The 27,397-nt window shown below is 66.6% G+C and overlaps 3 protein-coding genes across 6 annotated transcripts; 1 reads left to right on the forward strand and 2 right to left on the reverse strand.

The window, feature by feature from the left end:
* The first annotated feature begins 263 nt into the window (after positions 1–263).
* THAP7 (THAP domain containing 7) lies at positions 264–3,115 on the forward strand. Its single transcript, XM_065904219.1, has 5 exons — positions 264–367; positions 516–595; positions 870–1,025; positions 1,416–1,553; positions 1,739–3,115. Exons 2-5 carry the CDS (start codon positions 516–518, stop codon positions 2,283–2,285), a joined length of 921 nt encoding a protein of 306 aa, XP_065760291.1. The 5' UTR covers positions 264–367; the 3' UTR covers positions 2,286–3,115.
* Positions 3,054–15,581, reverse strand: LZTR1 (leucine zipper like post translational regulator 1). 2 transcript variants are annotated; one of them, XM_065904213.1, is made up of 21 exons: positions 15,295–15,580; positions 14,814–14,876; positions 12,364–12,420; positions 10,672–10,751; positions 10,256–10,364; positions 9,518–9,601; positions 8,894–8,951; positions 8,432–8,571; positions 7,889–8,090; positions 7,357–7,512; positions 6,826–6,936; positions 6,602–6,694; positions 6,435–6,515; positions 6,181–6,346; positions 5,898–6,067; positions 5,642–5,798; positions 4,998–5,124; positions 4,776–4,925; positions 4,209–4,314; positions 4,031–4,111; positions 3,054–3,840 (listed from the first exon to the last, which is right to left on the reverse strand). In XM_065904213.1, exons 1-21 carry the CDS (start codon positions 15,492–15,494, stop codon positions 3,724–3,726), a joined length of 2,508 nt encoding a protein of 835 aa, XP_065760285.1. In that variant the 5' UTR covers positions 15,495–15,580; the 3' UTR covers positions 3,054–3,723. The 2 variants fall into 2 exon arrangements, with proteins under 2 accessions (XP_065760285.1, XP_065760287.1); XM_065904215.1 differs by lacking the exon at positions 6,435–6,515 and having other exon boundaries at positions 15,295–15,581.
* Positions 15,582–16,482: 901 nt separating this feature from the next.
* On the reverse strand, positions 16,483–27,397 carry AIFM3 (apoptosis inducing factor mitochondria associated 3). 3 transcript variants are annotated; one of them, XM_065904403.1, is made up of 20 exons: positions 27,367–27,397; positions 23,898–24,111; positions 23,659–23,768; positions 23,425–23,534; positions 23,291–23,335; positions 22,969–23,065; positions 22,776–22,888; positions 22,368–22,454; positions 21,927–22,018; positions 21,693–21,823; positions 21,491–21,606; positions 21,316–21,387; positions 21,166–21,229; positions 20,654–20,730; positions 20,441–20,558; positions 18,848–18,946; positions 18,210–18,285; positions 17,647–17,751; positions 16,995–17,015; positions 16,483–16,788 (listed from the first exon to the last, which is right to left on the reverse strand). In XM_065904403.1, exons 1-20 carry the CDS (start codon positions 27,395–27,397, stop codon positions 16,749–16,751), a joined length of 1,818 nt encoding a protein of 605 aa, XP_065760475.1. In that variant the 3' UTR covers positions 16,483–16,748. The 3 variants fall into 3 exon arrangements, with proteins under 3 accessions (XP_065760475.1, XP_065760473.1, XP_065760472.1); XM_065904401.1 differs by lacking the exon at positions 16,995–17,015; XM_065904400.1 differs by lacking the exon at positions 16,995–17,015 and having other exon boundaries at positions 23,898–24,129.

Genomic DNA, 27,397 nt, shown 5'->3' on the forward strand with positions numbered 1-27,397 from the left:
AACCCGGAAAGGGGCGGAGGGCGGAAGGTGGATGCACGCTCCACCTACAGACGTCGGGTCAGCGCGCTCCTCGGGGGCAGGAAGCGCACCCGAGCAGGTCTTCGAATCGGAACCCGCGCTCCCCGAAGGAGTGGCGCTAGAGCCTCCCGCCTGGCCCAGGGCAAACCCCTTTCCCGGGGGAAGCGTGCGTGCCGGCTCTGACGGCACCACCGGGATCCCGGCGGCTTGATCAAGCTCCGCGGCCCTTTTTCGCCGCTTCCGGGACCCGCTCCTCAGCGAGCGCCGAGCGCTTCCGCATCTCTATGGTACCGACTTCCGCGGCGAGCCAAACCTCGCGAGACCTCGGCGGCGCCGCAATGGCGAGACCGTGAGTGCCGCAGACGAGTCGGAATAGCGGGCTGGGGCGGGACTCGGCGAGGTCGGGCGGGGGAGACTCGCCAGGCCCGGGCCGCCGGAGTAGGGTGGCGGCCTGGGCCCCGGCCGTCGCCGAGACCGAGCTCCCGCCTTTGCCCCAGATGCCGCGTCACTGCTCCGCCGCCGGCTGCTGCACACGGGACACGCGCGAGACGCGCAATCGCGGCATCTCTTTCCACAGGTCAGCGCGCGTGCGCGCCGGCGCGCGGAGGACCCCTTGCGCATGCGCCCGTCCCGCCGCCGCGCACGCGCCTTCGCGCTGGGGGCGGGGCTCGGGTGTGGCCCGGGGCGGGCGGGGGACGGCCCCCGGCTTCGGCTTTCGGCGGCGTCTGCGCTGCGCGATGATGCCGAGTGGACCTGTATCTCTCCGGGGGCCTCAGCTTCCTGGTCTGCGCGCGGGCGGTATGAGCCAGGCCGCACCTTCCCGTCGCGCTCACGGACTCGTGGCCCCGCAGGCTTCCCAAGAAAGACAACCCGAGGCGGGGCTTGTGGCTGGCCAACTGCCAGCGACTGGACCCCAGCGGGCAGGGCCTGTGGGACCCAGCGTCCGAGTACATCTACTTCTGCTCCAAGCACTTTGAGGAGAACTGCTTTGAATTGGTGGGAATAAGGTGAGCCTCCTGGCAGCCGGCGGTCGGGACACCGGGTGGGTGGGGAGGCCCCCGGAGTAGCAGCCCTGGTGCTTCCCACGTCGGAACCTCACCTTCCGCTCCAGACGGACCTGGGCAGTGAGACCCTAGCCCCACTCCTTCCGCACTGGTCACGGCCGGAGCCCGCTCCCTGCAACCCAGACCTCCCAGCAGGGGTACGGAAGAGATCCGTCTTTCTGCCTGGTTCTCCCGTGCTGGTGGGGCCCTTAACTTGGGAAATTCCCTGAATTAATTGTTGGCACGATGCCTTCCACTTCCCGTGGACCCAGGGTGGCAGCCTGCTCTGCGACCTGCAGGTCACTTGGGGTGGCAGCGCTGTGTTCTGTCTCATCCAGACCACTTTTTCCGCAGTGGATATCACAGGCTGAAGGAAGGAGCGGTTCCCACCATATTTGAGTCTTTCTCAAAGTTGCGCCGGACCAAGACCAAGGGGCACGGTTACCCGCCCGGCCCCCCAGACGTCAGCCGCCTCCGGCGATGCAGGAAGCGGTATGTGCTGTCCCACTGTGTGCAGCCCCTGAGGGACCAGGCTTCAGGGTGCTGGCCAGCAGCCTTAGTGGGCGGGGCTGGGAGCCTGTGGAGTGGGTTTAGGGATGGGGGTTAGGTGAGCTGTGAAGTGGGGTCAGGGGGCCCTGCACCTGGCCTGGCGTGTCAGCCTGTCTGTCTCTTCCCAGCTGCCCTGAGGGCCACGGGCCCACCACTCCCTTTTCCCCGCCTCCACCTGCCGACTGCTTTCCCGCGGAAGAGGCCTCGGCACCTGCTGCTTTGCCTGCCTCCCCAGCCGGGAGGCTGGAGCCTGGCCTCAGCAGCTCCTTCTCTGACCTTCTGGGGCCCCTGGGCGCCCAGGCAGATGAAGCGGGCTGCAGCGCCCAGCCCTCCCCGGAGCGCCAGCCGTCCCCCCTGGGGCCACGGCCCGTCTCGCCCTCTGCCTACATGCTGCGCCTCCCGCCACCTGCTGGCGCCTACATCCAGAGTGAGCATAGCTACCAGGTGGGCAGCGCCCTGCTCTGGAAGCGGCGGGCCGAGGCCGCGCTCGACGCCCTGGACAAGGCCCAGCGCCAGCTGCAGGCGTGCAAGCGGCGGGAGCAGCGGCTGCGGTTGCGGCTGACCAAGCTGCAGCAGGAGCGGGCGCGGGAGAAGCGGGCCCAGGCCGAAGCCCGGCAGACCCTGAAGGAGCACGTGCAGGACTTCGCCATGCAGCTGAGCAGCAGCATGGCCTGAGGGGGCCATCCAGCAGCGCTCAGCCTGAGGATGCACCTGGAGAGGGAGCTGCCCTGAGCTGTGTCCACAAGAATAAAGGGGATCCCATAAAGAAGCCCTGCTCTCTGGCTCAGCTGAGGGCTGGGGCCCGGCCCCCTGGGTACCACATCCATCTCCCCCAGCGACTGGTTATAGCCCCCAGAGGGCTCGTCCCTGCAGTCACAGTGATTCCCAAGGCCCGAGGCCGGCCGAGGGCCACCTCACTTGGGCCATTGCCGAACTTGCTGTGCCTCCAGGTGAGCACCCCTCGCCTAAGGCCATCCACCCACGAACCACAGGTGGGGCTCATCAGTCAGGTCGGAAGAGAGGCAGGCCCTGTGTTTACCCCGGGGGCACAACCCAAGGCAGGAGAAACGTGCTTTAAGGCTCAGGAGAGACTGTTTGTCCCCCCACGTGGCTTCCCGGCAGCCTGGGCACAGGAGCTGTTCCCAGAAGGGAGGCAGAATGGTGCCTTACCCACTGTGATGGATACAGGACAGAAAACGGCGCGGCCTGGCCTCACCCAGGCATGAGCTTCCAGGCAGCCTAGGAGTAAGGCAGCCAGCAAGGGGCTGGAAGGGGGAGACCAGAGGCCAGCCTTCATTCCTCCCTGCAGGGTGGGGAGCGGCTGGAGTGAACTGAGAGCCACGCGAGGCTGGCGTGTTCTGAGCCCTCAGGCCGCCTGGCCTGGCCTGGCCTCGGGAGGACGGGCTGGAGCCACAGCGGGGACTGCGCAGCGAGCTGTGGGTGCAGGTAGCACTGCTGTGGCTTTAATGGAGGCAAGCCTATTGACAATAAATAGTTGGTGGTAACAGGCGGGGATCTAGGACATCTCTGACTGCATTCTGGGACACCCAGGGCCCTGATGTGGATGCCCAGCCTAGTCCGGAGGTGCTGATCCCTCTGGCTGGGAGCTGAGTTCAGAGCCCTTCACATCTCACAATTCATCCGGAGTTGGACTCCACCTGCCCAAGCTCTGGGTGGCAGGACAGGACCCTTACTTACACCGACCTTGGCGAGGGTCGGGGATTGCTGTGTGGCCCACATCAACGCGTCTTGGCAACGTGACCCAGTGGCAGAAGGCACAAGCCATGCTGGGTCCCTGCAGGACGGTGGGGGGCTCAAAGCCAGTTCCCTGACAGGCTCCTCTGCCCCTCTGGCCCGCAGCCAGGCCCTTCCTCTTGTGGTGTCCGCACCATTGAGGCCTGGCATCCCACCCTGGGAGAGGTTGCAAGCCAGAGACCTGCTTCACTGCTTCCTGGGGGACGTGTCTCCTCAGCAATGAAAGGTGGGTTTGGGACGCCCCCGTGTCCACTCAGCTCCCTTTGGGAGGCTCTAGGCACTGGACCCCTCAGCTGCAGGCCCAAGTGTGACCAGCACAGTCTGCAGCGGGCAGGGCAGGGCAGCACCGCTCGGGCCCTCATATGTCAGCCCCCAGCTCTGCACACTGCTTGTCTGAGATGTGAGAGGCCAGTGAGTCGATGATGTCCAGCAGCAGCTGCTGGCTCAGCGAGCGCAGCGTGGGCAGCTTGGAAACCTGCAGGGGCAACCAGAGGATGGAACCAGGTGAAGACCACAGTCTTCTGAGGGGCGAGGAGTGGCCAGCGGGTGGATCTCTCTGTCTGGTTATCCCCAGCACCCACTGCTGCAGGGGGCCAGTCCCCCACACCCCACCCGGGTCTGGCTACCAAGGGGAGTGCACCCTGCAGCCGGGGCAGGGCCCTGACCTTGGTGAACTGGTGCACGATGATGTGCAGGCAATGCCGCTTCATGTCCAGGGCCTGCGTCTTGTCCGCCGCCTCCAGGATCTGCAACAGCGGGCTCCCTGAGGTGCCGCCCCAGCCTGCCTGACCCACCCCCACCACCGCTCAGACCCAGGGCCAGGCCCAGACCCAAGGCTGCCACCTGTAGCACGTTCTGCACCGTCACGTTCATCTCCAGGTTCTGCTTGCAGTACGCCTGCAGCCGGTTGTTGTAGAAGCCGTAGTAGTAGGGCGCCGAGAACAAGTAGCTGGGGGCTGGTTAAGGAGCCGCTGGCCAAGCGAGCCTGCCTCCCCTCCCCAGGGAAGGCCACCCTGAGCCTGGGCTGCATCCGCCTCACGACAGGAAGGGCCCGCCCACCACCAGGACGCCAGGCTCCCATCCAGGCAGGGCACACCTGCCCTGCACTTGGGCTCTGAACCACTCAGGAGTCCAGGGCCCATTTCAGGATCCAAAGAACACCCCAGGCTCCTCTCCCAAGGAAAGTCTCCCATGCACCAGCAGCACCATCCTCGCCCTCCCCTACTCCGACGAGCAGAGAGCAGATGTGGCCGGGAGCCACGCGTCCCCAGAATCCCCGCTCCCCTCTGAGCTGGACCGACTGCTCAGGAGATGGGGCCACCAGGAATCCTTGGGAAACCGCCCGGCCAGGCAGGACCAGTGGAGTCCAAAGCTGCCTGGGAATGGCCAGGAGCCCTGAGGCTAGGATGCAGTGAGTCCTCCGGCGGCATGTTGACCTCGCCGTAGTAGATGTAGCGCAGCATGGACTCGAAGGCCTGCCTGCTGGGCACCATCTCCCCGATAGAGATGTTCACCTGGCCGTCCTCAGGCATGAAGGACCGGAACATGGCCTCGAAGTAGCTGCAGAGGGCAGGCAGCCTCAGCAAGGCGTCCGGCGCCCGACCCCGAGCCCACGTGCCACGCCCCACACACCTGGAGCGGGCGGCCAGGATGGCCTTGTGGGCTGGCCGCGGGTGCCCGTCCAGCAGGAGGGTGATGTCGCAGAACTCCGCGCCCGCGCCCTCCAAGTACGCCTTCATGTCCTGGATCAGAGACGTGCCTGGGGGCGTGGAGGGAGCCTGCTGGGGCTGCTCCTGCCTTAGGGCTTGAGACCCGCCCCCTGCGCATCTGGCGCGTGGCTCCCAGAACAAGCCCCTCCCCTGGGTCAGAGGCCCCGCCCCCACCCCGCAGCCCGGCCTCCTCGCCAGAGCCCCCTCAGCTGAGTCACCTGGAGCCGGGGCCAGGGGGTGAAGGAGCCCAAGGTCCCTTCCCGGCTCGGTGGGCACGGGACAGGGAGGCACCGAGCATCTGAGGGCCGCGCCCACCCCTCACCAGGCCCCAGACCTGGGCGCACCTGGAAGAGAAGCTGACCCACTAAAGACTGACCCTCAGGCCTGGCGCCCCAGTCAAGGCAGCCGCCGCCAGCGAGGGCTCGCGCGCCCCCAGGAGCGCCCCCGGAGGTGCAGCCCCGGGGCCCGGCCCCCTTGGCGGGGCTCCGCCCTGCCCAAGCCTGAGCCACCCGCGGTTGGACCCTGTGCCAAGGTACCCCCTGCCCTCGAAAGAGGCGGGCTCCCTACCGATGTCCACTGGTTGGTCGGAGGGGGCGCGGGGCGGCGGCTGCTGCTTTCGCCGCACAATCTCCACGATCAGAGGGGAGGAGAGGCGCTCGAATTCCTTCATCATGATCACCTGGTTGAAGTGCGACTCCTTCACCACGAAGTTCAGGCAGTGCTCCTGCACACACAGGCGGTGGGCGCCGGGTCAGGCCCCCCACGGGCTGGGCCGCAGCGGGAGGGGCGGGCCTGGGGGCCACCAGGGAACCCCCGCCGGCACCTTCAGCTGGCCCAGCTGCAGCCGGGCGGCGCTCTCGCACACGACCAGCACGTTCTGCAGGTCCACCGAAGCCTCGATGTACTGGCGACACAGCTGCTCCAGGCGGCAGAGCTGGAAACCCAGCGCCAGCTTGTACACGTCCATGATGAGCAGCACGTCCTCCACGTGACCTGCGCCCCCAGAGCCCCCTGAGCCTCGGGCCGCGCGGGGGGCATGGGCCTCGGAGCCACAGGCCGCCCCCGCCCGGCCACCACCCGGGGCCGCCCCGCCACGACGCGCCGACCTTTCCGCGGGTACTGAATCTTGTCGGTGTAGAGGAACTGCATGAGCACCTCGAACGGCCGCGCCTCCGCTTCGCGGATGGCCACCCGCAACAGGGCTGGCCGGGCCGCTCCCACAGCGGCCGGGGGGCCCTCCCTGGGCGCCGGGGCCGCCTCCTCCTCCAGCTTCTGTGCGGGCAGAGGAAGGGGGCTTAGGTCGCCAGGGAAGCAGCGGGTGGGCCGGGGCAGGGGCGGCGCGGAGCGCGCGCGGCCTCACCCGCGCCTGCGCGATCTTCCTGCGGAGCCAGCGGCTGCGCGCGGTGACGATGGCCACGTGGCCCTGCACGCGCTCCTCTTTCTGCGGGGAGACGCAGGGCTCGGTGGAGGGCGGGGCCCGGGGCAGGGGCCGCGGCGGGAGGGGGCGGGGCGCGGCGTGGCACCCACCTCGCCCAGCACGAACTCCACGTCGCAGAACTGGCGGCTCTCCCACAGCCGCCCGTAGTCCTCGTGCAGCGTACACTTGGGGTAACAGGAGAACTGCAGGCGGAGACCCCGCTGCTGGGTGGCGCGGCGCAGCCCACCGCCACCCGGGCCCACCCGGCGCCCACAAGCCCCTCGCCCGCCCCCCTGGCCTCGGTTTCCAGGGTCTCCACGCCAGGCCGCCCCACCTGGAACCTGTACATCTCTCCGCTTCGGATGTTGTTGTCCACTGTGCCCCCGAAGATGTACATGGCGTCCGAGATGACGGCGGCCGCGTGGAAGAGTCTTCCGCTGGGCAGCTGGGTGGGAAGGGGTTAGTCAGTGGAAGGCATGGGGAAGGCGTGGGGTGTCCGGTGGCGGGGCCGCCTGAGGCCCCGCGCCGGCCAGGCTGTAAGCAACGACGGCACCAGTGGCCTGGAAGAGCGGGGGGGATCACAGGACCAGACCCCCCCCCCACCCCGAGAAAAACCACGTGTGCGGGGAGGTGGGGCCTGTGTGCGCAAGAGGGAGGCACAGACCTTGTGCCCCGCTCGCCGGATGCCACATGCTGCACCCCTGCAGGCAGGGGGCGTGTGCTCCAGGCCTCCCCTCACCTGCTAGGTGACCCCCGAGCCTCGCCCTCCTAACCACACCACCAGCTCCAGGGCGTGAGGCTGGGGGGGGGGGGGCGCGGGGGGGGGCCGCGGGGGGGGGGGCGGCACGAGGGTGCCGGGCTTCACCTCTGAGGCAGGCAGGGAGGGCTGCCTGGAGGTGGTGCTGCCGAAGTCCAGGCCGAACACATCCCGGGACTTCTTGCAGCCCGCCCGCTCCTCGGAGCCGGGGGCAGGCACCTCCTCGGAAGCGGACGCTCGCTCTGGCATCTCGGCCCCACCGACCTGGGGGCGATAGGGCGCACGCAGGGGCCCTCAGCAAGGGCTGGGAGGGCGGTGGGAGGCCGCTGCTAGCCCCGCCCAGGCTGTGGATGGGTGCTGTGGCCACAGCGTGGGTGTAGGAGGGGCCAGACGGGGTCTCCCTCGGCACTGCGGAGACGGGATCCAGGCCTCGTTCACGCGCACATCCCGGGAACGTGCCCGGCACGGCGCCCGCACAACACTGCAGCGCGTTACCCCGCGGGTGTTAAGTATAGGAGGGCAGAGGACAGGGGCCGGCCGTGTCCAAGGCTGAGGGCCCTGGGCATCCCAGCCTCGCTCCTGCTGGCTGTCTGGAGCTCCCGGCTCTGGCCCCGGCCACCCGTGGGCCAGCCGCGCTCACCTCGCTATCCGAGCTGGGCTGGATGACCTCCCAGGTCTGAAAGTCCACATCATAGCAGTGTAGCTCGTTGGGGAGGGTGTTGTCAGCCGCGCCCCCGAACACATAGAGGTGGCGGTCAAAGGCCACCATGGTGTGCCCGTAGCGCCGCTGCGGAGGTGGCGGGGAGCCCCGGAGCAGGTGCTCGGTGGGGATGCGTGTCCACCTGCGAGACGGGTTCACGTGGCCTGTGAGCATCCACGGGCCGGGGGCTCCCTGCAGCCTCCGCCTGGGCACGGAGCTCCCCACCCCAGTTCACCCTGGCACCAGCCCCGTCTGGCCCCTCAGGACCACTGTGGGGTCCGTCTCAGCCTCAGTCCCTGCCCACAGAACAGGCAGCAGTGGAGGGCCGGGGGGCGGCTGTCTTCACGCCAGGACCCGGAGGAGGGCCATCCAGACTGCATTAGGAGCCTGCGTCAAGGAGGCCAGCTGCATGCGGGCCCGCAGGGGCAGCCCCTGGGCACGGCTGCGAGGTGCTGACGGGGCCCCCGCCCACAGGGCACTCACGTCTGGTCCTTGAACTCGAACTGGAAGAGGTTGTTGGTTATCTTGGCCCCACTCTGGCCCGAGAAGACGAACATCCTGTCCCGGCACACGGCCGCGGGGAAGTTGCAGCAGGAGGGCGGGATCTCGCCGCTCTGGGCCACCTGTGTGGTGGGGAGGACGTTCAGCCCTGTGCTTGGCCCGGGCTGCTGAGCTGGGGCTACGCTCACCCGAGGAGAGGTCACAGTCCACGTCTGCGCAACAGCTTAAAGCCCCCACGTGAATGGACCAAGGGTGAACAGCTGGGGTGAAGCCCTCACGACAGGGGCGGCAGAGCAGCGGGTGGACAGACCGCCCAGGACCCCAGCAGCAGTCGCCCCCATCGTGTTCAAGGAAGGATGCATCGTCCCCAACTACGGCAGTCACAGGCTCGGCTGTGGTCACTCGGCCTGGAGCAAGGCTTCCTCCCTGCCCCGCGCCCCTCACCTCCTCCCAGCACGTGAGCTCCCGGTCCTGGAGGCCGATGGTCCACATGTCGTTCAACCTGCATCAGGACAGAGGGGGCGGGACCCCGCAGCTGGGCTGGCGGTCAGGGTGGGCCTGGGCCTGGCTGGGGCAGAAGGCTCCAGGAGGGAATCTGACCAGGGGACTACAGAGTGGCCTCGGGGTGGGAGCTTCGGCTGGGGGCTGCCCCAAGCCCCCAGGGGCCACCACGAAGCCTGCGGCACTCGGGGCTTCCGGAACTGGCTGAGGTCCTGGGGACGCAGCGCTTGGTGTTTTTGTAATCAGAACACAGCAACGTCAACACTCCACAACAGGAAGAAGGAACCTGCGTCCCCCGCCCTGAGCTCCAAGGACACCAGCTGTGGTCCCGAACATCCTTGGCCAGCAGCCCTGACGTGGGGGGCCCACCATGCCTTCAGCCACCCCAGGGGTTTCAGGGGTCCCAGAGCGCCTGTGCCCGGTGGGGGTCCGGCGGGGGGCTTCCCTCGGGGGCCTTCCCCCAGCCCCATCCACACACCCACCCTCCTGAGAACCCCCAGCTCACGCCCCCTCCTCGGGGCAGGAGGGCTGCTCTGAGCCCCGGCGCGTTTCCGGGCCGCCACCTACCTGGCGTTGCCGTCGTAGCCCGCGAAGATCCACAGCTTGTCGCTGTACACCGTGGCGCCGTGGGCCGACCGGGCGACTGGCAGCCTGGGGCGAGGGGAGGGCAGGGCTGGAGGGCGCCCTGGGCGGAGCTGAGCTGCACGGCCCCACACAGCCTGGGGCCCGGCCCTGTGAGCCCACTGCCCTGGGGCGGCCGTGCCCACGCCCGCTGACCAGGCTGCTGGGAATGAGGGGCCTGGCAGAGGCTGAGCCCGCGAGGCCAGGGCACTGGACGGGGAGTCACATGGCCAAGGGCACAGAGCCCCCTCCAAGCCCCCGCCTGGTATCGAGGGGTGCCTGTGAAACAGGGTCGGAGACGCGCCACCCGCGGAACACCAGGTCCCCCTAGCCTCTGAGCGATCCAGGGGAGCTAAGGGCCCGGATGCGCAAACAGGGCCAGCGGGCAGGTGACACGGACTCCCGGCTCGGGCCACTGCGCGCCCTCTTTCAGGCTGCAGGCTTCTCACCTAGCTTTTAAAGTCGTCATTGGATTTATCACAACACTGCTTCCGTTTTGTGCTCCTGTCCTCTGGCCGAGGCGAGTGGGCTCGTGGCTCCCTGACCAGTGTTTGAACCCATACCCCCTGCCTTGGAAGGCAGGCCCCTTCATCTGTAACCCTATAGAGGCCAGTCCAGGCCCGCCGCCCCCCAAGACCCAGCATGGCAGCCCGTACAACCCCAAAGGTCTCAGCACCGTCTCACCGTCCTTCAATTTTCCACTCTGTCCACTGGCCAGTTGCAAACTTGTATTCAAAGAGGTCGTTTTTGTTCTTCAGGTTGGAGTTGGAGTAAATGTCCCCGGTGTAGCCCCCTGTAAAGGGAGCAGGAAGCCCTCACAGGCCGGGGTGTCAGTTCAGTCTGCAAGCCCAGGGCGCGGGGGCACGATCTGGCCTTGGGCAGCACGTCCCCCAGGACCCCTGCACCCATCAGCTCCTGCTCCAGGCCCTGGGGACAGCAGCTGGACCGCAGAGGCAAACGCTTGCCCCGCCCCCGAGATCAGGATGGTCGGGGGAGGGGCCCCCGAGAGGCCCTGACCCAGCACAGGCGCTGGAGGACTGGGCAGAGAGAGGCTGGCCCAGCACGGCCCGGGGCCTGGCCGGACGGGAGGCGCCGCTCACCGAAGACGAACATGCTGCTCCCGTAGACCACGGCCGAGTGGTGGTAGCGGGGGGCCGGGGGGGTCCCGGTGGTGAAGGCCCTGGGGGGGGAGGGGCAGCAGGTGTCAGCAGCGGGCAGCCCCATCACCCCAAACTGCCCTCTACTTTCTCATTATAGAAGCCTTTAAAAAAAAAGCCAAATAAGGAGAAAGCTAGGCACTAAAACTTAAGGTTTAATCCCTTTGCCAGAAACCACCGTTCACACCTTGAGGGTACACCTGCCCACTTTTCCCACAATTACGACTCTGAGCAATTTTCTGTAATTTCTCTATGACCAACTCAATGAAGGTGAAATTGAGCAAACCCCGAGAGAGAGTGGGCTTCCCCACTGGCTCAGCGGTAAAGAATCCGCCGGCAATGCGGAACCCCAGGAGCCAGTGGCAGGAGACCCAGGTTCAATCCTGGGGCCACGAAGATGCCCTGGAGGAAGAAATGGCAACCCACTCCAGTATTGTTGCCTGGAGACGCCCATGGACAGAGGAGCCTGGTGGGCTACAGTCCATGCGGCGGTCACAAAGAGTCAGACACGACTGAAGCGACATAGCACAAACCCACATCAGGAGATGGTGGAGGACAGGGAGGCCTGGCATGCGGTCTGTGGGACTGCAAACGGTCAGACAGGACTGAGCAAATGGACAATTTTCTGCAGTGGGATCACGCAGTAGGCATCCTGGCCACTCCGGAACCATCCACCCCTGTGGCCCCAGGCTGAGCCGAGCTCCGCAGCGCAGGTCTCCATGCGACTTACACGGAATTACACACCCATTGATACTGCTTTCCTGGGGCTGCTCCTTTTCAGACTTTTAACTGAAGCAATTTTTAACCAAGAATTCCAAGTCTTGAGAGTGATTTTCCAGTTCATCCGTAACTTTTGGACACACGTTATAATCGAGCGTGAGAGAAACAACACAAGGACTGAAGTGGCCCCAGCGCCACCCAGGGGTGCCACTGCAAGTCCCGGGCCCGGACATCCTCCTGTCAAAGGTGGGGGCAGTGAGATGCCCCCCGCGGAAGGCAGGGCCCAGAGCTGCTGCTGCCAGCTGCTGTTGCCAAGCCCAACACTTCCTAGCCCCAGGATCTTTCCCCCACCCCAGCTGGGAGCTGCCCCCAGCAGGGCTGGACTGGAGCAGATAGGCACAAGCACCCAGAGCTCAGAGAGGGAAGGAATCTTGCCCAAGGCCACACAGCAGGGGAAGGGGCCGGGACCTGCGGGCTGCCCGCTGCCCGTGTGAGGCTTCCCGGAATGGGCCGGGCCCCAGCAGGAGGGAGGGCCGGGGGCAGCTGCTGTCGGCCCCTGGGCGGCCCCCCCCGTAACAGCAGAGACCATCCTAGAGGGACCCATCAGCTCACGGCCCCCCTGTTGGCTCCCATAGCAGCCCCTGGTCTGGGAGATGGACCTGGTGATGGAACAGCTCTCCGGAAGCAGAGTCTAAGGACCCAAAACTGGGTCAAACAGATCCCCTAAAATCACGGGATTCGGAAAAACCAATCTCAGCCATAGACCGGGAAAGTCAGGAAGTAGAAAGAAAAGAGAAGGACAGGGGTTACTAGGAGAGGGGCTGGGTGCGGTCATCAACTCCTTGAAGCATTTCTCGCTCTGCATGCACGGGACCCGGCTGGGGGGCGCTCCGTGTCTGGGCCAGGGGCACCCACCTGCACCAGGAGCAGTCCTTCACATCGAAACGCAGGAGGTCGTTGAGCATCGTCTTCCTGAAAGACAGCGGGAGCCGGGGGTGGGGCAGCTGATTGAGAGGCCATGCCTGAGGGACCAGAGACAGGACCCCAGAGGGAGCTCCCCGTGGATGCGGGACCCGGGGTCGCCATGGAGGCGGGGCCAGCCTGCCCAGGGTCAGGACACACGCCTGGTTCTGGGCACCTCGCGCCTCACCACCCCCCACCCTCTGCTCCAAAACCCCCACCCACATTCCCGCTCCCAGGCCACAGCGGGTCAGGGAGGCCCCTTGCCTTCTCTCTCTTCCTGTCGCCTCTTTATCGCAGCGCCAAGGTAATAACCACATTCAAGACACAACAAAGCATGAAGCAAATCCACCAGCCACCCAACAGCACCCCCACGTCACCACCCAGCCCTCATCAGTGAGAGAGAAGGGCATCCACCCGACGAGAGCCCAGCACCCCTGCCCGGGGGGCCAGGCCTGTGCCCCTGCTCCCCCTCCAGGAAACAGCCTGGGAGACCAAAAGGCCTGAGGCCACGCGGCCCACGGGTGGAGCCGCAGAGACCATGATCCCGCCCTCTCCCATGTGTACCCTCTAAGTGGCAGGAGCCACCTTCGCACGGCATTTACAGAGTTGCAACTGGAATGAGACAAATCCTTCTGTTTCCCAGTGTCAAATTGCAGAGAAATGTTTCTGCTTCCGGCTACACAGCTGTCACTCAAAGGCTATGTCCCGGGCAAAGGATGGGTGACTCATCACCCCCTGCCCTGCGCTGGCCACCAGGCCTTTTCCAGCTCGGGGGAGTCTCAGGCTGCAGTAACCCCCTGGGGATGGATGCCTCTTCTGCATTTCATTCCCGCAAATAACACACATGTATTGAATTGTCAGTGCTGGGACACAGCTCCAGCCCTGGCCGAGGAAACAGAGAGCAAACATCTGGGTGCTCTGGGGACCAGTGGAACCCATAAGAGGTGCAGAAGTGGAGGAGAGGCCGCCACCTAGTCTGGTTGGTCTGAGCTGTGGGGTCAGGAAGGCCTCGATCCCCCATTTAGAGGAGGGGCAGGCAGGGTGAGAAGCAGGGAACAGGCAGTGGGAGGACCCTCACGTGCAATCAGAACGCAGCAAGGCAGAGTGTCCAGTGCCACGCAGACAAGGGCAGGGGAGCTGTGGACACACACGTGCAGGTCTCACACACTCAGGAGGGCGTGCGCCTTGCCCCAGAAAGAGGGGACCATGAGGGGTAAGGAGCCAGGAAGGAACATGCTCCAGCTGGCTGTGCATGGGCAGAGAGGCTGGAAGCCAGGGGTTGTGCCCAGGAGACCCTGCTCCCCAGCATGCAGGCCCCACAGAGGGATCCTGTGGGACCACAGCTGCAGCCCGTCAGAGGCCAGGCCTGCCTGGTCAGTCTGTAGTGGAGATGGGCGGACAGGCTCAACGGCGAGATCGGTCTGTGCCCACGGCACCCCGCCCCACGGGGACACCTGTGTCTTGGCCCCTGAGAGCCCGGGGCTCACTGACCCTCAGGAGCGCCCTGCAAAAGCAAGGTGGAGGCCCACCACCTTCGACAGTGGAGACCCGGGTGCAGTGAAGGGTTGAAGCCACCTTCTCAGAGCCACCAAGCTGACCTCGACCGAGCCCTGTGTGTCCAGGAGCCCAACTTCAACCCCACACCCAGCTGGCTCCCAAGCCTGAGCCCCGGGGCCATCCCTGGCCTCTCCTGTGTACATCCTGGGTGGCCGGGGCAGGGAAGCCCAGCGGGCTCCAGGCGGCACAGGTCTGTCACACTGACCCCTCTGCTCCAAACTCTTCTTCGTTGGCCAGGCTCACTTCTTTCCAGGGAGGCCGAGCGGACCGCACACCCCTCTCCTGGTGCAGAACAAGCCTGCCGGCCTGCTGTGCTGCACTTGGCGGGGCCCCGCCCTTGCTAAGACAGCTCCGCCCCTCCGGGGACATCCAGCTCCCGGAGGAAACAGGCCAGCAGCAGGAAGCGGCCTCACAAACCAAGGGCCACCTTGGCCGTTACTTCACGGAAGGAGGCCAGCCACCACTAAGCTGGGAACCGTCTGGGGGGTGGAGATGGGCCACCGGGAAAGGTTGTTTGCAGGCATGTGCAGTGAAACGCAGGGAAACCCTTGTGCAGTGAGAGATGCGGTTTCCCGCAAGCGTGTGGCCCAGAGGGAGGCGCGGGGAAGGAGCAGCGCCTGGCCAGGGTGCCGGCTGGGGCGGACGTGTCTCCTTCAAGGCTGCGTCCACTCAGGTGGAAGGACATGGCCGGTTCCCTGAGCTTAGTGCGTGCTCCCCATCGCTGAGGGAGCCTCACGGATTCGGAAGCCCAGGCCCAGGGCTTAGCTAACACCTGGGAGGGTGGCAGCGGAGGTGCAGAGACCCAGTCCCCACCACCCCGCTCCTCCTTTGGGACCCCGACTCACCCGTTGTCTCCACCAAACACATAGATGGCGTCTTTATAGGCTACCACCGTGTGCTTGCTGCGCCTGGAGACAGAGGGGGCGGGCCGGGTCAGGCCAGCACGCTCCCGGGGGGCACCTAGCAACCATACTCGGCACGGGGGGCAGCCGCCGAAGTCGGATAACAACCCTCCTCCCCCAAGATCGGTGGAGACCCCCAAGCTCCACCAGCACCCCCGAAGGGCTCCGCGCTTGGGGACCCACTCTCCCACCCCACGGCGGAGCCCCGGGGCTCCAGCTTCACATCTACAAACACAACGTGACCCTAGTCCGGGGGGCACCCTGCTCGGGGACCACCTCGGGGGCCCCTTCTCCTAACCCTGCACACCACTCCCCCCAAATACTACCGCGTCGGGCTCCGGGACGGCGCGGCCCGGCCTCGCCCCCGCGCCCCGCCGGGGACCTGCTCGGACCCCCCGTCCCCGGGACCCCCGCCCCGCCGTACCGGGCCCCCACGAACTCGTCGCAGGGCGGGAGGCGTCGCCAACGATGCACGGTCTCAAAGGGCCCGAAGTTGAGCGTCAGGTACTCGACGCTGTCCGAGCAGCTGTGATCAAAGTCCACGCTCGGGGCCACCTTGGACCGCGCGCCGCCGGCCAGCGCCCCGGCCCCGATCGGGCCCCCCGAGCCGCCCGGCCCCGCCATGCCAAGACCTCGGCCGATGGGCCCCCGGGGCCGCGGGAAGCGCGGCCGCCGCCCCGAGTCACCCCCGCTGAACTACATTTCCCGGCGAGCCCTGCGCCGGCCGGCGCTCGCACTTCCGGCCGGCCCCGGCCGCACTCCTGGGCGAGCCTCGCATGGACTCTACCGCTGGCCTGCGCGGCGAGCTCATGGTGGTCGTCTCAGAAATGTTTTTCGCGGCGCGCGGTACCCCCTCACTCCCCGCTCAAGAGTGCGTGGCCCTGGCAGCAGCCCCGCCCGGGCCGCATGTCCCCGGCGCGGCTCCCGGCACGCCCTGCGCGGGTGGTTCCGTCGCGATTGTCCGCCGCGCCCGGGATCCCGGACGGAAGGGTTCCGGTCTCGCAGCGGCTCCCGCCGCCGTCCCCTTCCTGCTGGGTCCCAGTCGCCATCCCCTTCCTGCTGGGTCCCCGGCCCGGCCTCCCGCATCTCCACTCTCCTCGGCCTTCCTTCTCGTTGCGAGGCAGCGTGGCGCGGAGGCCCTGGGTTCTCGGTCCTACTCTAGGCAGAGCTTCAGCTGCTTCATCTGCGAAATGGGCATTCAGGAAGCTTAGGTTGCCACGAGACCCAGTCCTCGGCCCTAATGTGGTCAGCCAAGCGCGAGCTGCCTCTGCCCTGAAGAAGCACCTCCTGTCTCAAACCCTTGGCACGCGTGCTGTCCCCTCTACCTGCAGTGCCCTTCCTTCAAAATCCAGACCCAGGACTTTGGTCTGCTGGGGGGCCTTCCCTAATCCCCGGGGGGTGCAGAATCAGCTGCTCCCTCCTCGGGGCGCCCCCAGACCACACTTCCTCCGTGTGACACTTCGGTGGTCTCTGGTCGTGCCTGTGTCCCCCGTGATCTGCTTTCTCCTCGTGAGAGTTTGCCCAGTTATAGTGGAAGCCACACAGATCTGCAAACGTGTGCGTTTTAATGTTAAGATCATATCTAGTACGTTGCAGGGTCCCACAGGGGACCAGTCCCAGTAGAGGAAGAGGCAAGCCCACCCCGCCTCCCCCACTGCCAGCCATCAGTCGGCACTGCAGGCCTTGGGTGGTGAGCATCTCCTGGAGACCAGAGGGGACTCTCTGGAAGGTGTGGGGTGGTGAGCCAGGCAGCCGAAGGCAAGCACTGGGGGTGCTCAGGGTCTGCCCCCGGGGGTCCTGGGGACCTGGAGGTTGGCACTTGACCTCTGGGGCTTGGCCTCTGTCCCTGGCGCCCCAGCGAGCCTGTTGTGTGGAAACTCAGAAGCCTTTCCCTGTGAGCCAGGACATGTCGCCGGTCCTGCAGGAACGAGGGAGGAGGCGTGAGGGCAGCGGGCAGCAGGCGCCCCCTGGGCACCAGGAGCAGCGGGCCCTTGAAGACAGCAAGGAGCTGTGCGCAGCCCTGGTGCCCGGCAGGGAAGTGCCCTTGGGCAGCGGGAGAGACCACCGGGCGCAGGCTCTGGGCTGAGGTGGGCAAGGCTCAGAGGAAGGAGAGGACCCACGTACTTGTTGTGCAGGACAAACAGCCTTCTTGAAGGCAAGAGGGAGAGACAGAGAAGGCCAGGGAGACAGCGTGTCATTCCTGGCCCCTCCCTTGGTTCCCCGTTTCCAGCGTGAGCCCCCCTATCCAGGCTTTCCTCGGCCCTGGGCAGCGGGGTGGGCGTGGGGTGTGGGGGGCTCTGCAGGTCGGCTGAGCCCACAGGGTGAGGCCCAGTGGCACCATGCCGGGGTGAGATTACAGCAGTAATGGCTTCTGTCCCCTGTCCCTCAGACCCCGAGCAACCACCCCAGGACTCTGTCAGGGCGTCCCCAGGAGCAATGCGAATCACGTTTTTCCATGGCTGTGTTCTGGGCAGTGGGGTGTCCTGGGCCTCATAACTGCCCGGGCAGTGGGTCTTGACCCTTCCCTGCAGCACTGGCCCTGCCCTGGACACGGCCTCCTTCCCTTCTACTTACCCACAAGAGCACAAATAAGCAGCCTGCTCCCAAACCACAACCCTTGTCCCACATGACACCGTAACCCTAGGAGCTTCAAGCTGGTTGATGGGGGGACGGGCGCCCCGGGAGACTGTGGGGGCAGCTCACTGCCATGGGCAGCTTGAACCAAGGCCTCCGGGACGTCTGCCCCCTCCCTGGGGCCTCCAGCGCCCACACTCACTCCACCTCCCGCTTCCGGATGGTGCGGCCAGAGGCCAGCACCTCAGCCACCTTAGACACGATGGGGTCGTAGTTCATGCTGGCTACGGAGATCACCTCGTCGCCCCTGCAGGGAGAGGTGGCCGAGCCTGAGGACTGGCTAGCAGCAGCCTCTGTCCTTGGAGACCCGGATGCAGCCGGGGCCCAGGGTGGCTCTCACTCGGGACCGGGGGAATGCTCTGACCACCTGGCGCCCCCTTGGCCCAGCACAGCTTCTGGTCCCGCGGGACCCCATGACGCTCCTGCCCAGTGGGGTTTAAGGCCGAGACCTGTCCTGGGACCCCGCCCTCTACCTGTGTCACTGTCCTCGGTGTAAAAGTAGGCTGTCAACCCCCATCTCCAAGAGCTGACCTGAGATGAAGTGTCCGCCTCCCGCGGGACGGCTGTGCCCCACCTCTGTGCTCCTCTCCTGGCGCCTAGCTGGCCCACCTTGCCCCTCGGCCCACCGCCCGGCGAAGCCGGCTCCTCCGGAGCAGCGCTTCCCCCGGCCAAGTGCCCCCTGCTTCTCACCCCCGCGGCTCTCACTTGGTGTAAAAAGCCACGAACTTGAGCTCGTCCAGATCCCCTTGGATGATGACGTCGTCGAAGCCTTCTCCATAACCTGCGGGACGGGCGGAGGGAACGTGGCTTCACCAGGTCCGCGTGCAGTACCCCTCCCACGATGCCCCCGGCGGACCTGTAAGGGGGATCTAGTCCCGCCGCCAGCGAGCTCCTGGCTTCCTCCTGCAGCCGCCGTGGTCCCGCCCCCGGGATGCTCCTAGCGCCGCCCCGGGATGCTCCCGGCCCCGCCCCCAGGATGCTCCTAGCCCCGCCCCAGGATGCTCCTAACCCCGCCCCCGATGCTCCTGGCCCCGCCCCCGGTGCGCCTAACCCCGCCTCTGGGTTGCTCCTAACCCCGCCCCCGATGCTACTGGCCCCGCCCCCGGTGCGCCTAGCCCCGCCCCGGGATGCTCCTAACCCCGCCCCCGATGCTCCTGGCCCCGCCCCCGGTGCGCCTAGCCCCTCCCCGGGATGCTCCTAACCCCGCCCCGAGGCTCCTAGTCCCGCCCCCGATGCTACTGGCCCCGCCCCTGGGGTGCTCCGAGCCCCGCCCCGAGATGCCCCCAGCCCTGCCCCCGCACGCCGCCGCACCTGGGCCCGCCCGCGGCCAGGCCCCTGGGTACCTGCGTAGCGCAGGCTCCTGCCGAACATGGCGGTCCACAGATAGGGCACCGTGCCGATCTCCGCCTCCTGCGCCAGCATGTTCTGCGCCGCCACGCGCCCTGTGGGTCCCGGGTCGTCAGCGCTCCGCCCGAGCCCTGGCCTCCACTCTGCCGCCTGCTCCCCCGCCCCGGTCGCCGGGGATCCCTGCGATGTGGGGCAGGGACGGCGGGTGCCCACTCCTGCTTGCCAATGACGGGTGCAGAGGTCACGCTGGGCCCAAAGCTGGCCACTGACGTCCAGCGTCTGGACTGGGTCCGGAAGGGGCCGGCTTCCCGGGGCCACCACGTCAGGGGTGACCCAGACACCTCACCAGACTGGTCAGGTCTGAGGAGGGAGGCGGGACAGTGGGGCACCAGTGTCCAGGGAAGCAAGGACGACAGGTTGATTCAGGCCCGAGACAGAAAGGGGGCGTGGCTTCCCTGTTTGATGGAGGCCCCGTCGGACCCCTGTGACCGTCCCCTGGACCCTCCCGGTTAAACGTTAATTATATGAGCAGTTCAAAAGATTGACGCTTTTGAACTGGTGTTAGAGAAGACTCTTGAAAGTCCCTTGGACTGCAAGGAGATCCAACCAGTCCATCCTAAAGATCGGTCCTGGGTGTTCATTGGAAGGACTGATGCTGAAGCTCCAATACTTTGGCCACCAGGTGGGAAGAACTGACTCATTTGAAAAGACCCTGATGCTGGGAAAGATTGAAGGTGGGAGGAGAAGGGGATGACAAAGGATGAGGTGGTTGGATGGCATCACTGACTCAATGGACATGAGTCTGAGCAAGCTCCAGTAGTTGGTGATGGACAGGGAGCCTGGCGTGCTGCAGTCCATGGGGTCACAGAGAGTCGGAAACGACTGAGCGACTGAACTGAACTGATATGAGCAGTTTGTGTTCCTTCAAACCTAGCACCAACCGCAGACCTTGGACCTGAACAGAGGCTGGCACGAGGAGAGGGGCTTCAGGCTCAGATGACGTGAGGGTGAAGGGAACAGAAGAGGGTGCAGGGAGTCTGGCCATCTGGCCTCTGAGAAGCTAACTGACTGTACCGGCAGCTGAGGGGCCTGGACCAGGTGTGTGCAGTGACCGCCCGAGGGGAGGGGGAGGAGGGTTTCCAGGCCCAGCCACCCACCTCCCAGGGGCCTGCAGGCAGCAGCCTGGTTCACAGAGTCCGTCAGGTGGCCCAAAGGGGGTGCAGTGGGGAGCTGGACCGGGTCCTACTAAACCCCGCCCCCCCCGGGTGACTGCACGGGTTTGCGAGGACTTCTGCAGAATGTGATGTCTGAGGACAACAGGAAAGGAGAGGCTGGTGTAGGGACAGTGGGGTGGGACACAGTGCCGGGCAGAACCGGGTGCCCAGAGGATGCTGGATGGGTCTAGAGAAGGAGGTGGCAGCAAGCTGGCTCCATCACCTGCATGAGGCTGGCGGGACGGGCCACTACAGAGCCTTGAATGGCGGCCCCAGGGAGCAGGACCCAAGGGCAGCAACTGAGGGGCGGGCCTGGGGGGAGGCCAGGGCCCGGGGACAGCCTCCCACCCCCTGCTGCCTCCGGGCTGACAGTACCCTGGGCGTGAGCCATCTGCCAGTGGGGGATGTTCACTTTGCGGCTGTTTCTCCAGGCCAGAGGGAAAGTGACGGCGTCGCCGGCAGCAAACACGCCGGGAATGTTGGTCTGCATCATCTGTGGGGGGTGCGGGGCTCATGGGTGACAGGCACCCCAAATGGGTCCTCCCCCAGCCCCACTGGCAGCTTGCCCACCTGCCCCAACGGCCCCACCTTGTTGACAGGGATGAAGCCTCTGGAGTCCAGACTGATGCCGCTCTGCCTCAGGAAGCCCGTGGCAGGCACCGCGCCTGGCAGGACAGGGCCACTGTGACCACAGCAGCCCAGCCCAGCCCATGCTGTCACAGCCTGTCCCCTCTGCGTGGACCCCCAGAGACCCCGGTGCCTCCCATCGGACCTCATGTACCACCTCTGAGAAGCTCTCTGTGAAGCCCCTGGTGGGGGTGGGCATGCCGCACCTGCCCCAGCCCATGACACCTCCTCCCCCGACTGGCACTACAGCTGGAGCAGGGGCCAGCTAGAGCCTCCCCTGTGTCTGCGCAGTTACTGGGCAGGGGTCCCTAGAAGCATGCCCCGTGCAAGCCCAGGTCAAGTACCGACTCCCCAAGAGCCCTGACCGGTGGGTATGGTCAGACAGGCTGGGGGAGGGGAAGGCACTGGCCTGAGGTCAGCGTTGAGCAAGAGGGGGTGACCCTGCTCCCTGCCGCCTCCCGCCCCCCACTCACCGATGCCCACCACGCAGACGTCGGCCCGCACCACCTTGCTGCTCTTCAGCACGACCTCCTTCAGCTGCGGAGAGCGGCGGCCAGGTGAGCAGCTCCGGGGCACAGGAGAGGGGGCAGAAGGGCCGGGGGTGGGGGTGGAGGAGGGCCCACCTTGCCCTCCTGGGCCCGCAGCTCTGACACCTCCGTCTGCATGTAGAACTTGACGCGGTTGTTCTCAAACATCTGCCAGGCGGTGGGGGTGGGGCAGGGGGTGCAGGAGTGAGAGCTGAACAGGAGGGACGGGGCAGGCAGGGGCCCAGCACGGTGGGTCCCCAGGGGGGCTCACCTTCATGAGGGCGCGGCCAACGCGCTCTCCCAGGAACCTCCTGAAGGGTGTCTCCTCAAGTTCCACCACGGACACCGAGTGGGCCTTCTCGGTCAGGTAGGCGGCCACCTCCATCCCTGGGGAGGGGCAGGGGTGGGGTGGGGCGGGCTGGCACCCTGCACCGCCCCTGCCAGCGTCGCCCCAGGCTCCCCCGGCTGCTCACCCAGGAAGCCAGCCCCCACGACGACGGCGTTGCGGCCCCGGGCCAGCCTCACCACGCGGTTGGCATCCTCGGGCGTCCGGATGGTGAACACGTTCTCCACGTCTTTGCCTTTGCAGTTCAGGGTCTTGGGGCTGAGACGGGCCAGAATTGGGGAAAGGGGCGGCTCCTGGGCCACCCCTGCCACGAGCCCTCCCCCTGCCTGGCGGGGGGCAGGGGGCAGGGGGCCCCTCCCACCTGCTCCCAGGTGCCAGCAGCAGCTTGCTGTACTCCAGCTTGAAGCCATCCTTGAACACGGCCTTCTTGTTCCTCACATCCACCGTGACCACCTAAGACCCCCGCAGGGCAGAGCACTGTCTCCGGGTCCTCCACCGCGCCCTGCGCCCGCCAGGCCCTCTAGGCAGCTCCACCACCCGCTGAACCCTCCTCCCGCACCGGGCAACGCCCTCTCACGCTTCAGCCCCACCTCCTCCTCAAAGCCCTCTTGAAGCCCCAGGCCCCACCCGACCACCCTGGGGCCCTGTGTGTGCTATGATCCCCCCAGGCCTGGGGCCCCCCTGGGTGCCTGGGCCCCTGGGTAGGGGGGTGCAGGCCGCACCCACACCTCCAGGGGCCTCAGGCCCGCCCTCCACAGCGCCCAGGAAGCCCTCCCGGCCTGCTCCCCCGCCTCGTCCGCACCTGGGCCTCGGTGAGCACCTCGATGCCGTGCGCTCGGAAGAACTCCTTGGGCCTCAGGGCCAGCTGCTCTGGCTGTGTGTCCAGCGACTGCCGGGGACGCCGGCTTGAGATGGGGCCAGGCGGCCACCGTCCCCTTGGCAGCTGAGGACCGAGGCCTCGTGGGTGCGGGGCAGCCCGGGCCACACAGAGGCTCCAGGGCGGAACTCCGCCGGCCAGACCTCCTGGGCACCACAGACGGGCCTGGCACGAGCAGAGAGGGCAGCCGCCCAGACTCCCGAGGGCTGGCGAGTGGGGTCCCAGGGGCCCTAACTGTGGGCAGAAGGGCGAGGGTCTGGCCCCGCCCTGCGCCATTCACGCCCCACCCAGCCCCATCCACGCCCCGCCCAGACCCAAACACGCCCCGCCCACCTTGCTGAGCTTGGGCCGGTCGTAGGGAAGGTAGCGGTCCAGCGTGCACAACACGATCCTGTCCGAGAAGCCCTCCTGCCGCAGCGTCTCCGCGCACACCAGGCCGGCTGCCCCTGAGCGGAGGGGACGGCGGGGGACGGGTGTCAGGAGCCCCCTCCCTAACCCACCCTGCCCCCGAGGACCCACCACCAACCTGCGCCCACGATCAGCACGTTGGTGCTGCCGCTGTGGCCGGCGCTTGGCGAGATGCACGTGGCCATCACCTTGGTCCTTCGCTGCAGCTGCAAGGCCTGGGGGCGGCCGGCAAGCTGGGGGCAGCTGGGAGTGGGGGTCGCCACCATCTCCCCTGTGCCCACCCAGCGGGCCAGGCTCTCCTGCCTCAGTGGTGCCTCTGCCGCACCGGGGAAGCCCCTCGCCTGCCCCCCGGCCGCCCGCCAGGCTCCCTCCCACCCCAAGGACCCAGAGGCCCTCCCGCCGTCTCTCCCTCGGCCTGAGCCCCAGCCCCGCGCCCTCACCTGCTTGCTGGCCCGGACGTACACCTTCTCCTTCTCGATCTTCACCTGCAAGGGCTGTGGAGCTCAGGCCCGGGCTTTGGGGTGCTCCGGCCCCTGCACCCCCAGGGCTCACCCCACTGCACGCCTGGCCCCACCTGGAACTTGTGCAGACTGTCCAGGCCCGGGAAGTCCTCCAGGTCCCCGCTGCTGACGCTGAAGCAGGCGCCGTGCCAGGGGCAGCGGACCCGGCCACGGGACAGCACCCCTGGAGGGGGCAGGGCTGGGGCACCAGCAGGGCCCCCGCTCCAAGGGCACCACGGGCCCGTCCCCACGGCCCCGGAGCCCCTGCCAGATGGGCCGCCCCGCCCCCGCAGGCGCCCCCAGCTCACCTTTCACCAGGGGCGCGCCATAGTGCGGACACTTGTGGCCCAGGGCGTGGAACTCCCCATTGTCCTTCAGCAGCAGCACCTTCCCCCAGCCCAGCTCCACCTCCCGCATCCTGGGGGCAGGGGGCTGCCCTCAGAGGCCAGGGAGCAGCCACCGAGGCTGGACGTGGAGCTGGTCGTGGGCCCCTTCCAGGCCGCGCCCCCACCACCGCCTCCCAGGCCCTCCCAGGCCCAGCACCCACTGGCCGTTCTCCAGGTCCTTGACGTGGCAGACAGCGGCCTCCACACAGTCCTGGGTGCCGGGGTAGGGGTGGGGGGCGGGCAGGCGCTCGTCTGCGTGGAAGTGGCGGGCAGCGCCCTTGCCCTGGTAGGCCCGGGGGCTGCCCTTGCCGCCGGCGGACAGCTCCTCCTTGCCCCGGTCCTTCTCGGGCAGCACCACTTCGATCTTGAGCTCCACTGCGGGCAGGGGGCGGGCTGGGGTGAGCCTCCAGCCGGGCCCATCTCTCACCCACCCCTCCAGCAGGAGGCAGAGCGGAGGTGCTGGGGGGACCCTGGGCAAACTCGACGTGATGGCTCACGCGTTTTCTTTCTAACAAAATGAGCCAGGGGCACCAGCAGTGCGCATTCGCCCCTGAAGCGGCCCCTTCTATCGGAACCCGCGTGCAGGTAAGAACTTGGGGCTGGAACCCTGCTGACCCCGAGGGCGCAGCCACCCCGGAGGCCGGGGGGGGCTGAGAAACTTGGGACGCAGCCTGGGTCACGGTCCCTGAGTGAATCTGGGTAACCGAGGTCTGCAGAGGTTTGAAATTTTTTCAGAATTAAAAGAAAAAAGTGTATATGCTACATAATTTCAACTGGAGATAGCTGCTCTGGCCAGCTGGAGACCCCTTCATTATTTACCAGGTGCTGGGCGCAGGGGGCCTTGGGGATGGACCCCACCCAGGCAGTGCCTGCGGAGGGGACAAGGCGTACCCCACCCCTTCCCGTGGGGCCGACTGGGAGGGGGCACTTAGCGAGATTATCACTTTCTTTATGCTTCTCCGCATTTTCCAAATTCCCCACCAGGAGCCTCAGGTATTTTTCTAATTAGAAGGGAACAATAAACAGAACTTTCGGCAGTGATAATCCGGTTTTCTGGCCTGTGGCTGCAGGGAGCAGGGCTGAACACAGGGCGCTGAGCCCTGGCACAGCGTGGGCGCCCCTCCCTCCAACCCTGGGCCCCTGAGCCCCCAGGCCCTTCCCCCCCAGACCTGACCTCCAGAAAGAAAAAGCCCAGCTGGCTCCTCGGAGCCTTAGCCTGAGCGGCGGCCCCCTTGGCCTTGGCCCTTGTCCGTTCCTGGCACAGCTCACCCCTGCCCGTCCTCCTAGACACAGCCCAGGGGTCACCTCCACCGGCCACCCCCCCCCATGCTGCCCTAACCCCCCAGCCTGGCCTGCCCCTCATCCCTCCATCGCAGCGCCCCCCACCCACCCCACCCAGGGTGCAGTCAGGGCTGAACGTGGTCCCCTGATTCCAGGGGCAAGAAGGGCCCACCCACACATCGCACTGCGGCTGTTGTGTAGGTGGGAGCCTCTGGGTGGACTGGGTTTTCGCCTTCATTTTCCACACTGGATGTAACGGCGATAGAATGTTTTCAGAAGAATTAAAAAGAAAAATACTCTGGATTCAGCTGACACCAGTTACGTGAGCTGCAGAGACCAGCGCTCACAGGAGCGGCCCAGCAGGGGCCCGGAGGACAGCCAAGCCCCGCGGTTTCCATCCTCTGTCCTCCGGCAGAAGACCCGAGGCGCTCGGCGATGCAGCCCAACGGAAAGGCATCAAGGCAGGAGCCCTGGGGGACCCTTAGCCCCTTTCATTGGATGCCTTCACTGTAAAATGGAAAGAACAGAGCGCACCTCCTTGGGGGCAGCGCAGCTGAAGGAGATAATACAGCAACTGAGAGCAGATGCCCAGTAGGTGAAGCTGGTTGGCAGCTCTGAGCCTCCTGGTGGCCACAGCAAAGAGGGAAAGCCTTTAAGTAGCGCTGCTGCTGCTGCTAGGTCACTCCAGTCCCTGATAAAAGGAAGGTGACCAGAGACCTCCCTGGCGGTACAGTGCATAAGAATCTGCCTGCCAACGCAGGGGATACGGGTTTGATCCCTGGGAAGATTCCACATACTGTGGAGCAGGTAAGCCCTGCACCGCAGCTCCCGAGCCTGTGTACCCAAACCCCTGAAGCCCCCGGGCCTGGAGCCTGTGCTCTGCAAGGAGAAGTGCACGCTCACAGGGAGGGCGGACCTTGCTGGCTGCAGCTAGAGAAAGCCCGGGCAGAGCAATGAAGACCGGTGTAACAACAGCAACGACAAAGGCGGGCGACCAGATGCCTAGAGACCTGCACTTCCTCCCAAGTTCTGAGCTTAGAAAGGACGGCGGGCTTGGAGCGCTTCCCAAGAAACACGGGCCCCCGGAGCCCGCGATGTGTTGTGACGTGTGCTCTGAGCCACAGGGGCGCTGGAGGTGGAGAGGGAGGACTGCGAACAAGCCTCTCGTGCTCCCTCTGGTCTCCCTGTGGGCCGGGGACCCCAGAGAACTCTCCTGGCCCGAACGCGCCCACTCCCACGCGCCAAAACTCCCGAGCCTCAACCCCACACCTGCCCCGAGCGGGCGCCGGGGCCCTGACCTCCTGGCCCCCTGCCACAGCCCACAGGGAGCCCAGCCCCCACACGGGAGAGGACAGCATTCTGCGAGGGCCTCCCGGATGCCGGCCCCGTGCCAAGCGCCCCACCCCGGGCGGGGGCACGTGACTGGGCCCGTGTCACGGTGAGAACGCAGAGGCTCAGAGGCTGCCGTCGCCTGCGCGAGGCCTCACAGCCGCGGCGGGCTCCGGGTGTGAGCTTGAGAGCACTGCCCCCGGCGCGTGAGAGTGACCCATCCTGCCCTGGGGGTCCTGGGGCTCTGCGAGGCCCCCTTTGCAGGGCGTCCGGCCAGCCCGGCAGCCCTACAGGCGCCTGCTACAGGGCCAGCCAGCACCCCGGGGCCCACTGCCGACGGGTGGGAGCCGCGGTCGAGACAGTTACGTCTTTCGCCCAGGGCTGGGTTTCCGCAGCTCGGGAGCAGGGCGCCATCTGCGGGCCTGGCAACCCCCTGCCTCCAGGCTCCCCCTCAGGCCCAGGGAGAGGAGAAAAGGCTTGCGGGCTTCCAGGTCGTGGAGCCACGGGCTATCAGGCAAGGGCAGCTGGTTAGAGGGCAGGGGCGGCAGTGCTTGGGCCAGGCAGGGTGGGGACGTCCTCCACCAGAGGGGAGTGTGTCCAGAGAGGCCTAGGAGGCAGCCCAAGGTCACACAGCGGTCAGAAGAGATGGCAGGGCTGGACCTGTCCACTCCACCTCTGAGTGGTCTTGAGAGCTCAGGCTTATTTTTTTTGGGGGGGTGGGTGGGGCTCAGAGAGGTTGCTCGCATGCCCTGGGCCACACAGTGGCCGGGGTCTCCCCAGAGCCCCCTTCCCCAGCTCTGAGGGGGATAGGCCCCCCCGCCGCCAGCAGCAGGAGGAAGCCTCCCCCCCTTTCTGAGAAAGGCACCACTGTTGTTCCCACCGCCAGCACCCCGAGGCCCAGATAAAGAGGGCTCCAGCCAGCCCCCCTGCCTGCAGCGCTAGCATTCGGCAGCCTCCGGGTCTGACCTACTTCGGAGGCAGAGGGGGAGGGATGGAGGGAGGCGAGAAGGGAATAGGTACCTGGCTTGGGCTTGGAGAAGCAGCCGCCCAT

This window comes from Muntiacus reevesi, chromosome 13, assembly GCF_963930625.1.
Source record: "Muntiacus reevesi chromosome 13, mMunRee1.1, whole genome shotgun sequence".
Classification (NCBI taxonomy): Eukaryota; Metazoa; Chordata; class Mammalia; order Artiodactyla; family Cervidae; genus Muntiacus; species Muntiacus reevesi.

What these genes read in the sequence shown, in the direction of transcription:
- AIFM3 (XM_065904403.1), bottom strand. Translation starts at nt 27,397, where the DNA reads ATGGGCGGCTGCTTCTCCAAGCCCAAGCCAG. An exon ending in CTTCTCCAAGCCCAAGCCAG is followed by an intron (nt 24,112 to 27,366) that starts GTACCTATTCCC and finishes CCCTGCCCGCAG; the next exon opens with TGGAGCTCAAGATCGAAGTG. An exon ending in ACAGTCTGCACAAGTTCCAG is followed by an intron (nt 23,336 to 23,424) that starts GTGGGGCCAGGC and finishes CAGCCCTTGCAG; the next exon opens with GTGAAGATCGAGAAGGAGAA.
- THAP7 (XM_065904219.1), top strand. Translation starts at nt 516, where the DNA reads ATGCCGCGTCACTGCTCCGCCGCCGGCTGCTGCACACGGGACACGCGC. An exon ending in CGCGGCATCTCTTTCCACAG is followed by an intron (nt 596 to 869) that starts GTCAGCGCGCGT and finishes GTGGCCCCGCAG; the next exon opens with GCTTCCCAAGAAAGACAACC. An exon ending in TTTGAATTGGTGGGAATAAG is followed by an intron (nt 1,026 to 1,415) that starts GTGAGCCTCCTG and finishes CTTTTTCCGCAG; the next exon opens with TGGATATCACAGGCTGAAGG.
- LZTR1 (XM_065904213.1), bottom strand. Translation starts at nt 15,494, where the DNA reads ATGGCGGGGCCGGGCGGCTCGGGGGGCCCGATCGGGGCCGGGGCGCTG. An exon ending in AAGGACTGCTCCTGGTGCAG is followed by an intron (nt 10,752 to 12,363) that starts GTGGGTGCCCCT and finishes CTCCCCCCCCAG; the next exon opens with GGCCTTCACCACCGGGACCC. An exon ending in GAGAGATGTACAGGTTCCAG is followed by an intron (nt 6,695 to 6,825) that starts GTGGGGCGGCCT and finishes CTCCGCCTGCAG; the next exon opens with TTCTCCTGTTACCCCAAGTG.